The 11,789-nt window shown below is 38.3% G+C and overlaps 1 protein-coding gene across 4 annotated transcripts; it reads left to right on the top strand.

The window, feature by feature from the left end:
* The first annotated feature begins 2,236 nt into the window (after positions 1 to 2,236).
* Positions 2,237 to 7,022, top strand: LOC104096061 (zinc finger CCCH domain-containing protein 67-like). 4 transcript variants are annotated; one of them, XM_009602355.4, is made up of 6 exons: positions 2,237 to 2,880; positions 3,871 to 3,936; positions 5,077 to 5,196; positions 5,273 to 5,542; positions 6,000 to 6,254; positions 6,599 to 7,022. In XM_009602355.4, exons 1-6 carry the CDS (start codon positions 2,347 to 2,349, stop codon positions 6,782 to 6,784), a joined length of 1,431 nt encoding a protein of 476 aa, XP_009600650.1. In that variant the 5' UTR covers positions 2,237 to 2,346; the 3' UTR covers positions 6,785 to 7,022. The 4 variants fall into 4 exon arrangements, with proteins under 4 accessions (XP_009600650.1, XP_009600648.1, XP_070033565.1 ...); XM_009602353.4 differs by having other exon boundaries at positions 3,865 to 3,936; XM_009602354.4 differs by having other exon boundaries at positions 2,238 to 2,880; positions 3,868 to 3,936.
* The last annotated feature ends 4,767 nt before the right edge of the window (positions 7,023 to 11,789 follow it).

Below are 11,789 nucleotides of genomic sequence, written 5' to 3'. Positions count from 1 at the left end.
AAGTTTATTGAAAAGTTTACAACACACTAATAGGATGCTTATATTACGAAATAAATACTTTTTATGTGTATCTATATTATGTTAAAGAAATTAACAAGTACATAATAGAATATTCTTAAATGCATTTTTTCATTATTTTACTTGTTTTAATTTTGATAGTATCATCCAAAAAAGGTAAGTTTTCCACTTTTTTAAAAAAAGAGCTTGTTTAGTGGAAAATCAAATGAAAGGAAGTTTTCGATATATTCAAAAGTAAAAATGAGTCAGTGTTTGCTGAGAGGTAGCATATACCCGTGGAATTAGTTTAGATACACTAACCCCCAAATCAACAATGAAGTGTCTGCACCATATTTGAGTTTACATTTATAACTTGTTTGGATGGTTGTTTCCATCGTTTTATAATGTATTGTATTGTATTGTATCGTTTTATGAATACAATATTTGAATATAATGTATTGTTTGTTATTGTTAAGTAATATTTTGCTGTTTGGTTTGACTGTATCGTATTGTACTGTAACTGATAAATTTACTAAAATACCCTCAATTGTTTAAATATTAAATTTATCGAGAAGTACGCGTAAAAATAATTTAAGAAAATCCCTTTCTACTACGTTATCACCAAATATGTCTTATAAATAGATTAAGCAATTAAATTCATGTAAATTCTAACAAAATTAGTGGAACAAAATTAGCAATTTTACATTGGAGTTGGAAGCGGCAAACGTTATGGAAAAAAAGGGACGAAGACAAAGTAGGTTATATGTGGGAGATTTGGAGTTTAAAAAAAAGGTAAAGGGTAAAAGTGAATTATGGAGTAATATATTAGGGCATAATTGGAAAGAAAAATAGGAAACAATCCCACCACACCAAATCGGTTGTTTAAAAAAAATGGAACTTTTCATTGTTCCGTAACAATAAATTTAACAATACAATACAACCAATTTTAATGAAACAATCAACCAACATTGTTTTGGAATAACAATACAATACAATACAACAAGTAACAACCATCCAAACAAGCTGTTATCATCTACCTATTGATTCTTTTCAAATATTAGTTCATTTTTCAAAGCACATTTAATTAGACCAAAGGTTGAAAACTTGACCACTTGGTTGAGCTTAGTATACACGCGAAATTCATTGCCTTGTGGACAACATTTGACTTTTTTTTTTTCCTTTTTTATTAATAGTTAGTGGTTCATCGATTCATTAGAAGATATTAATTTTAGAAAAAGAATAAAAGAGGTAATAAACAAGAGGAGCAGTTCCATTTTTGGCTTATACTTTTTGTCGAAAAACTTTGCCGATATTCAATAACTAACTTAATAAAAAATTACATGTACCTTATCATAAATATTTTTACTTAATCATAATTAGTTACATATTCTCAACTTAATTTTAGTGAACTAATACATTTAATATAAACATTAGGTATGTATACCTTTTTTATATCTGTTTTACTAGTCGGTGGGTTGGAAGTTGCAAAGAATTGTGACTCCAAACAAAGGAGGCATATATACATGAGAAAGTTCATCCGCGTGAAATAAAAATTAAGTGAAGGTGGACGCAATTGCAAATTGGCCTATAGAGAACTATGCAGTCCAAATGTCCTTTCTTGGTAGTAATACGGAATTTCTTCTCAATTTAATATAACACTGTTACTATATTAGAAGGTCAAACAAGATTTTGAATACAACTTTGTACATTTTTTACAATGCATTATGAGAATTACAACTTGTGTTTTCATATGATTTCTAAATATGAAAATTTTCTATTTGAAAAATAATTCGATATGATATGATGATTGTACTCTGAAATTTGAAGAGTAAGTATTATTGTGAGAAGATGAGCGAGGGAAATAGATTTATTGCATTCTACAAACTTGATTAGAACCAAAATTATTACTAACAAGATGTAAAATATACAAAATTAAATATACGAAGAAGATAAGAGGATTCAACATCTATTAAATATATATTAGAGACATTTGAAATCCGCCATGTTCAAGTGAGTCCCAATCAATCGTGTCATTAATGTAATAAAGATGCAAAGATTAAATAGCTTTTTTGAGTATATATATTTTTCCCTAGAATGATGAAGGTTCATTATAGGGAAAGCAGGAAAAAGGAAATAAAATCTCCAAGCAAAGCAGGAAATAAAAAGAAAAGGCAAAAAGGAAGCAAAAAGAACATTGAAAAAGAAAAAGAAAAAAAAAAAGAAAGACGGTATAAATAAGTGCAGGGGTCACAATCGCCACTGATTTTGGCTACTGTCCGCTACTCCCTCACTAACTCTACCGAAAATGCAGAATCAGGGTTTTACAGTTTGAACTGTAGAGGTGCAACAATGGAAGCCATTGAATCACAACAACACATTCAAAACCTAAATGACTCTACACTTGAGAAACAAGGCCTAGGGCTTGATCCTCAACCTTCGTTTTCACCGGATCCCAATGTTCAAAACCCTCCTCAGAATTTACCAGACGCTGTGGAAAGCGACGATGACGATGAGATAGCGTTGCAATTCATCTGCGAAGAGCTTCAGGGTCTAGTCTTGAACCAGGCTTATATTGAAGAGAGATCACAAGGAGAAAATCATGAAGAGAATGGAAGAGAAAAATCTGAAAATGAGTGCGGAGATAATTATTATGGAGGTGGTGACTATACTTGGAGTGAAAATGGAAACGAAAATGAGAACGACGTGGAAAATGAGAACAGTGATGTGGCGGGTTCGAAGCAATGGGGATTTAATGGGAATAGGAGGGGGTTGAATCACCCGTTGAGACCCGATGCTGCAGATTGTGCTTATTATATGAAAACAGGGACGTGTAAATACGGATTGAATTGCAAGTTTAATCACCCTTCCCAAAGACGAAATCAGGTATGACGTGATGGGTTTGAAGTGAGTCTCCTTTTTTTTTGGATTGATTTTGAAGTTGTTTTCCCTTTTCTGTTCCTGAGCCAAGGTCTACCGAAAACAGATAAGGTGGGGTAAGGTCTGCGTATACACTGCCCTCCCCAGACCCTTCTTGTGTCACTTTACTGGGTTTGTTGTTGTTGTTGATTTTGAAGTTGTTTATCTATGCTTATTCTATGTTTTGTGGATTGAGTTAATGATATTTGTTGAATAAAATGAGTGTTGCGGGTGGATCTTAATAGTAGAGGATGTCTAGTGTTAAGAATGCAGCATGTGATGTGTGCATTAGGCTAGGCGATGTTGGGTTTGAACCCCGCCGCTGACAAAAGCATGGTATTTAAGTGGAGAAAGATAAAGTCGCGAGATCATTATTCACCTAGTTTCAAACCCTACGGTACTGGCCCTCGAGGATTCTCAGTCATGTCAAAAAAATAGAGGATTGTGGTGTTCTACTTATATGTTTGTAAAACATACAGGTTTACTAAACTTGTTTCTCGTGCACATGGAGTAATGGGAATGAAGTGGGCCCAAATGGTGCCAAGTGGATATGAGGATTCATATGGCCGACACCTACTATTTCGAGGTTGATCGTGGTTGTTATTGCACTTCTGAAGTAATGATGGAATTGGGCATGCAAGCTAACAGATTTCTACTTCATAATTAATTACGGGACATGATAAATCATGCATTGAAATCTAATGGCTTTTAGTTGACATCTATGTGAGAGGATGAGTAGGATTAGAATTTGTCTGATTTAGTAGGATGGTTGTCTGGAGATAATGTTGATCTTTGTGGTGGTCTTTCTCGCATTTACTTTTTCTCGCATTTACTAGTCATATGCTTAGGTTAGATGTTATTTACTTACCATATCAAAAACAATATGCTTAGGCTATATGTTAAAATTGTTTGGTGATGATTACGTTATTGAGTTCATTTGTGACTTCTTAGCAGCAGTGGGCGATGGAGAAGGGCAAGCAAAAGGACGACAGCGAGGAAAGAGCAGGGCAGATTGAATGCAAGGTTATGGAATTTATCATAGTTGAGAAACAGGATAGAGGAGGAAAATCCTTGTTTCTTCTATGCTTGCTCTCTTTGGGACTAATTTGGTTTGATGTTGAATATTGTGTATCATAATGTACACATTAATGTTATTGTTTTTTAAAATACAGCCCCTTTGATATCCAGTGATAAACTTGTTTATTTACGTGCACCTATTGTCTACCATTTAATATATTCCAAAGACACATTAGGTGATGGCTGATTGTGAATAATAATCTAGTTTGAGAGACGATTTATGTTAAAAATCAGGTCTTACATACTTTTTTTGTATGGGTAGTCATCTTGATCTAGCTATATCTGGTGATTTGGCTGCATGATTAATACAATCTGACATAATAAACTAGTTTGGCTTAGAATAGTAAGGGTGCATTATCGATAAGTAGAATTTAACATATTTATTTAAAAACTTGTGTTTTAGTGCCTGCTCCTCATGAGATGATGAAGAGAACATAGCAAAATGTCATAGTTAATATAGTTTGAACATAATGACTTTAGATAATTACTTATTCTAACTTGTATACAAAGATAAAAAACAATTTATAAGCAAAACTAATTAGCATGTAAATATGCAGAATGACCATCTTTGGAGATATCTCCATTTGTCACTTACAATTGACTCTTAGAATATGTCTTTATTTGATAAAGTATTTTATTAATATGAACTGCTCCTAGGATTTCTATCTGTGTGGCTTGTTTTAATTATTTTGAGCCCTGGTTAAAGCATGTAACAATTTCTTTCCCAAAGTAGCTGTAGAGGCACATCAAGTGGAGCCAGTGTGCAAGCTGGAATAGGTTGTAGTATGAGAAAGTAAATGTTATGATCATAGTGTTTTAACATCAAATACTGGTAATTGCTGAGGGAGAAGTTCCCCACCTGTGGTGCATGGGAGGTCTTCCTTTTTGTTAGTAGGTAGTTCTAGGCATTTCCTTCACTTTTAAAGGTTCTATATCGAAAGGGGTAATGAATTTTCCATTACTTTTGGCTGCATATAGCAAGATAGCATCGTTGTTTTTGTTAAGTACTCAAACTTTCAACATGTATTGAAGGTAGCATTTTTAGTTTTGCTAAAGTTTTTGCTTTTTCCATTGATTTTCTTGCAGTATTACCTGACAGAAGGTGGGTGCAAGTATGGAAATGCCTGTAAATATTATCATAGCAGGAGAAAGGGTGCGATCTCACCTGTTCTGAATATTAACTTTCTTGGCCTTCCAATTCGACCGGTATTGCTCCTTTCCGTCATTCAGAACCTTTTTGAATTTGAGAATTATGTTTTTAAGGGATTTGTCTTCATTTCAGGGAGAAAAGGATTGCCCCTACTATATGCGCACTGGCTCCTGCAAGTATGGATCCAATTGCAGGTTTCATCATCCTGATCCATCTACAGTGGCTGGAGGTGATCCTTCTTCTGGATACAACGGCGGATCTGCTCCAGTAAAAAGTGCCCCCTACCCGACAGGGTCTTCCTGGTCTTCGCCAAGAGCATTGAATGGGACAGCTTCTTTTGTACCAGTGGTATATCCAGCAAGTCAAGGCATTCCTCTAAGTCCACAATGGAATGGATATCTGGTAATTTTGTTATTTAATTTAACTGCCTTGTTTATGAAACAATTGTTGTTTATGGTTTGTCCTGCAAGTTGGGTCATCGTGTCTTTAGTACTTCAGTTAATCCGTATTTTCTTAGATTCAGAATTTATTGATCCTGTTACTTCTATTCCCGGCAAATTTAACATGTAAGAGAAGGGATTATACTAGTATATTTCTAGCTTATTGAAGTGACAGAACAGCGGTTAGTCAAGCCTTGTGCCATGTCATTCTGTCTTGGTTCAAGAAACTAGATGATTTTTGGACATATGTTAAATACACTACAAAGAAAAGATTTTCTATGATGTCATATGCTGTGACTTTGGGTGAAGTTTATAATCCTTTATCTGTCTTAGTTTTTTAAATCATAATACTTTTTTAGTAGAATGTTTGCATATTGTTTAATAAGTTTCCTCTGACTTGTTTGTTTTTGGTGATTCAGGCCCCAGTCTATCCAACCTCAGGGAAGAGTCTACCTACACCTCCAGCATTTACAATGAAGGATCCAGCAATTAAGACAAACTTCTATACCCGAGCTCAACAGCCATGGCTTGTTGAAGAATACCCTGAACGGCCAAGTCAACCTGATTGCAGTTACTTTATTAAAACAGGAGACTGCAAATTTCACCATCCAAAGAATCAAACATCTAAGACAAACATGAGTGTTCTCAATGACAAGGGCCTGCCACTAAGACCAGTAAGTTTTTCTTCTGTCTAGATTTAAACGCATGTTGGTATTTCTTATGTCAATAAGATATTTAGCTGGGGTCTTAGAACACTTTTAATTTGCTAAATTGCCTTAAAAAAAAATATATCTGAATTCCCTCTGACTCTGCACAAGCAATTTCTTCAAGGAACACTTAATTCCTTACACCGATGTTTGTTCAAGGTTGTTTGTTGACATAACAGTACTTGGCCAAGATAAAAGGGCTCTTCTTTTTTATTTTATATATTCTAACAGGTAATCTCAATTATGAACCAAATAGTAGTGAACTTGTGATTTGCATCCACAATTTATTTCTGTGTGTTTTATAAATGTAGGATCAAGCTGTCTGTTCATTCTACAGCCGTTATGGGATTTGCAAGTTTGGACCTGCTTGTAAGTTTGACCATCCAGAACATTATGACAACTCAGCTTCCTCTATTGGGTCTGTCTTTGATCAGCGCAACTCTGCTACCTCATATGGCTCTAGTTGGCGAGGAAAGGAAACAGAAGTGGCTCTCTAATGCAGTAGTCTTTGGAAGAAGTTTTTGCTAATAGAAAACACAGGGCGTTTCCATTTTCTCTGACTTGAAACTCTATAGAGATAATCTTGCTAATGTTTTATATTATCCAAATAGGATTTTGTATATTATCCATATGCATGTTTTTAGATTAGATGAGGGTATATGGATGTTGATGCAGCAGTACATCACTAGGAACATTAACTTAATCAGGATATGCAACCCCTTTTCTTCCCTTGAATATCGTTCGAAGTTTTCATTTGCCTTTTCCGCTATAGGAGTCTTTTTAGAGATTTATACGCATGTAGAAAATTTGAAAAACTTCTCGTCTTAGATAACCTAATTTTTTGAATATTGGAGTGAGACTAGTTCAGTTACATGAAGTGACATAGATAATAAGGATTAATATAGTTGATCCCCGCTAGTTTGGGATTGAGACTTATCTGCCAGTGTTTGTAGCTCCATATGATATTAAACTTGTTGGTATTTCAGTACAACGTAACCTAGAACATGAATTGGGTATGTTGTGCTTAATTCTTTTGAATCTATATATATATATATATATATATATATATATATATATATATATATATATATATATATATATATATATATATGTTTACCCGAAAAATTGGATAGAGTTAAATTTGTATATGGTTCATAGGATACGTGATATAACTTGATACAAATTACAGAGTGAAATAGAAATATATATATTCTTTGACAGATGGAATGAAATATAAAGCAGAGAAAAAGGAAATGTTGATGAACAAGGCAAAGTAAATGAGCCCAAAAGTATTAATCTCTCTGAAGTTGTCTTTTTTTACAATCTATGCTTATGCTTTCAAGGATTTCTCCCTTTATAGTATAGGGTTCCTACTTTATCTATAAAAAATATATAGTGGAGAACCCATGATAAATTGTCTTTTGCTCGATTCCTGCCAAGATTCTCTCCCCCGGTGCGGTTGCAACGTCCCTTGTCTGTGAGCTCGATACCGGCTCGAGCTCGGTATTGGATCGAACCCTCGGCCTTGGTTCGAGCTCGATTCTGACTTGGAGTCTCGATATTCGGGGTGAGTGTTGGTCGGTCTATGCATCTTCGATAATCTCCGCTTTGCCTCGTAGTTCAATTTGGATATGAGCTCGATAATGATGCCGAGCTTGTCGTTGATCAGTCTTAGAGCTTGAAGCTCGACGTCCTTACTTCGGACCTCGACCCGTCGTCACGCAGATGCCCTTTGATCGAAGTATTATCACCTCGACCAGTCCGTACGACTGACTTAATCGGTTTTGACCGTACACAGATAGTCCCCTCGTTTCTCGGAAAAGGATGTGGCGCGAAACGATATGATTTCCTAACAGCTCGATCAGATATATGCTGACGTCTGCATCGATCCCGACTATGACGTACGTGATAGCTGTCCCATCGGTTCAATTTTACCAAGGCATTTAATGTGTGTCAGACGGTGATCGGCCACCGCTGATACTGAATCGTCATTGCTTCAATCTATAAATAACCCTTCCTTCCGCCATTTATCACTTTTGCATCTTCAATCTTCCAAATTTTCTAAGTTCCCTTTCGTCTTTTCTGAGTTTTCTGTTTGCAAATCTGTGAGTTTTACTGCAAATTCTTTCTTAAAACACCAAATACTCCCGTTCTTTGTTCACGAAATTTTAAATGGCCAAAACGTCTAAAACTTTTCCGCAAAAAGAGACGCATTCCTTCATCTCGACTTGCTGGTGGCGAGGATGTGGAAGAATCCCGCCTTGAGGAATTCGTTCCGGTAGGGTGCTCGACTGTAGGTTATTTTAAAATTGAAAAGTCTTCTCCGATACCGGGCCGGTGTGAGCCGATGTCGAGGTACCAATGTTCAATTACTGAGAAAGTTCTCGATAAAGTCATACAAGAATGCAACTGGGATAAACAACTTGTAGTAATCCCATCGCATGATGAATCAATTACTACCCACGTCGAAGGGTTCTTAAGTGTTTACACTTATCCTTTCACGTTGGGCCCTCTAGACCCTGTCATCGTTGCCTTCTGTAAGAGGTACGATGTGACCCTCGGCCAGATCCATCCTTCCTTTTGGAGGTAGTGATTCTTCTTCGATTTTTCTCGAGAAAAGTCTAGGGGCATATCTTCACCCTCGATCATCTTATGCGGCTCTACAGTCCCCGACTTTATCGAGGAGGGTTGATCAAGCTTGCTCGTCGAGCAACCGAAGCGCCATTCTCGAGCATAGACGAGACTCGGGATCGGGGTTGGATGGGCCGTTTTGTTTGAATCAAAACCTCGGACCTGATCCCTGCCGATGACTTACCATTTGCCGAGAAATGGAATATGAGCCGTGAGTAAACGTTTCTTTTTGCCCATTTTGATTTTGTGATTACCTTTCATTTTGTTGATCCATTTTTCTTTTCTTATCACAATCGTAGCTCGGATGCCGGAACCGATCCCGGATCTTAAACAATGGGTCGAAGGTCTGGTGTTACAGAGATCGTACTCTGAGCGTGCTTGGGTCGAATTATCAAAGGGTCGATGGGAGGCCCGCAATCATGGTAAATCTTTTTATCGATTTGTCCCTTTATCGGTTTGTATGGTAAATCTCCCCTTTCCCCCTTTGTAGGACTCGGTAAAGATGTAGTCATGAGGCCTCCATCTGGTGATGAAGAAGTTCCTGCCCTGAAGCAGGTAAAAGAAAGGAAGAGAAAAGACGTATCGGGCTCCCCGAGCTCGAAAAAGAAGAAACCGGCTAAGAGATCTCGAAAGCCGAAGGGGGGCTCTGGTGTTATGTCTTCGGAAGTGGCCCGCCATTTAAGGGACAAGCCTGAACAAGGAGAGGAGAATTTAGCATACGTACGGGATAATGTTGTGATTCAACGGTCTTCCAATTTGGTGGAAGCAAATCCGGGAACCCTGGCCATAATCCTAGAACAAGAAGAAGCCGAGATTATCCCTTCTCGAGCTAAGATGATTGAAAGGGATACCGAGGGTGGGTCTTCTCGGGCAGTAGAAGATATTTCAAGGGATGAGTTCGGGATAATTGACATTAGCGGATCCCCTCAGATTTCGGATGCCATGATTCGAGAGGCCAGCATGTTGGAGGATCGGTCCTATGAGGGTATTCAGGAGTCGGACGATATCCACGGTTTTTTGGAGGGGCTTGAGTCAGGTGCCTCGGAGGAGGTTAACAGTTTTTGTGGAATGCCGGTACCCAAAAAGGCATCGTGGTCGGGTTCTACCGAGCCTTCATTGATTCACAAACTGGTGGACCGATTCCAAGCCCCGAGTATCGATCCCAACCGAAGGCGGAAGATAGTGCTCTCCGTACCTGAGGATACCCGAATTTTTTCTCCCCCTGTGGGGATTGCCAGTTACCTTCGGTCCTTGGTAACCGAAGAAGATCAATCAGTGATGAATGCGGTAGGGCCCGCCTGTCTCTTCAACAAGGCCAACATGCTTTGAATCGGGTAACTCTGATGGCATTTTTGCCACTTCTTTTAGAATTGTAGGTAATTCTAATGTTTCTCCTTCTGTTTATAGGCTTCGGTGTTTCATCACGAGGCCTTTCTTCGAATCCGGGAGGAGCATGATGCCGAGGTTTGGAGCCTCATTGAGAAGAGTGACTCGTACAAGCTCCTTAGTGAAAACCTTCGAGCAGATTTGACAGCGGCTCGGGAGGAGCATGAAGAGATAGCTGAGCAGGTATTCCAAATGTTCCATGATAGTGAAGATGAAAAAGAGATAACCACTAACGATCCGATTCTGTAGGTTCGGCAGAGGATCGAGCAGATTGGACGACTTAAATCACAGGTAGATGCACTACTGGCCGAGGCAGAAGAATTTAAAAAGTGTATGGATATCCTTGCCTAAAAAAGGGAGCTGTTCAAGCTCAGTTGGAGCTGTCTGATGCCCAACTTCGATATGCGAAAGAAAATGCTTCGGGGCTGATCGAAAAGATGAAAGAGCTTTAGCATCGGTTGGATTTGGCCACTTCAAATAAAGCAGATTTGGCTAAAGAACTTGAAGTGGCCAGATCTGAGGTGATCGGGGCCAATAAAAGAGCCGATGCAAAAGTGGCTCAGTTCGGGATCGATGTTGAGGTTAACTAAGCCAAAGCTAAGAGCATGGTCGAACATGCAAAATGGCAAGCTCGGAGAGAAGCTCTCGAGGAGGTCAGAGCTCAGGGCTTTGATATTGGGGCCGAGATTGAAGTCGTCGGGGAGAAGGAGAACAAAGCTCATAGGTTGGCCTTTCCTGAGGAGGACTCCGATGACTCGGGGGAGTCTGAAGATGAGGAAGATGCCGAGAACACGGCCTCTGATGAAGATTGAATCATTTAGGGCCTTAGGTCGTTTGCTGCATTCTTTTGATACCACTTTCGGTTTTTGTATACAGAACTTCCTTTTGGCTGAGTTGCCGCCTTTGTACAAAAATTTGTAAATATAAATCTTTCTTCCTTTTGAAGCAAAATAGCCTTTTAAGCTAAATAGATAGTTTGAATTTTAATCTATGTTGCCTTCGGGCCTTGTGGGTAGTCCCCTTTGCTTTATCGGGCTCAAACAACCTTCAGCCTTTAAATAGTCAAGTGTTCGTTTGAACTCGAAGTAATGAGTAATGTTACTCGAAGTAATGTAGCCCGTAGGCGTAATGGTCGAGTGAGTGCTTGCTTGAACTCGAAATAAAAGTAGCCCATAGGCTTAGTAGTTGAGTGAATGATTCGAACTCGAAGTAATGTAGCCCGTAGGCATAATGGTCGAGTGAGAGCTTGCTCGAACTCGAAATAAAAGTAGCCCGTAGGCTTAGTAGTCGAGTGAATGATTCGAACTCGAAGTAATGTAGCCCGTAGGCGTAATGGTCGAGAGAGTGCATGCTCGAACTCGAAATAAAAGTTGCCCGTAGGCTTAGTAGTCGAGTGAGTGCTTGCTCGTCGAAATAAAAGTAGCTTGTAGGCTTAATTGTCGAGTGAATGATTCGAACTCGAAATAATGCAGCCCGTAGGCGTAA

The sequence above is a fragment of the Nicotiana tomentosiformis genome, chromosome 6 (genome assembly GCF_000390325.3).
Source record: "Nicotiana tomentosiformis chromosome 6, ASM39032v3, whole genome shotgun sequence".
NCBI lineage: Eukaryota > Viridiplantae > Streptophyta > Magnoliopsida > Solanales > Solanaceae > Nicotiana > Nicotiana tomentosiformis.
Note: the sequence above shows the minus strand (reverse complement) of the source record. Positions and strands in the feature narration are given on the sequence as shown.

Excerpts from the sequence above, each read along its gene's own strand:
- LOC104096061 (XM_009602353.4), top strand. The coding sequence starts at position 2,347 with ATGGAAGCCATTGAATCACAACAACACATTCAAAACCTAAATGACTCT. Across the intron at positions 5,197-5,272 it reads TTGGCCTTCCAATTCGACCG|GGAGAAAAGGATTGCCCCTA; the intron begins GTATTGCTCCTT and ends TCTTCATTTCAG. Across the intron at positions 6,255-6,598 it reads AGGGCCTGCCACTAAGACCA|GATCAAGCTGTCTGTTCATT; the intron begins GTAAGTTTTTCT and ends TTATAAATGTAG.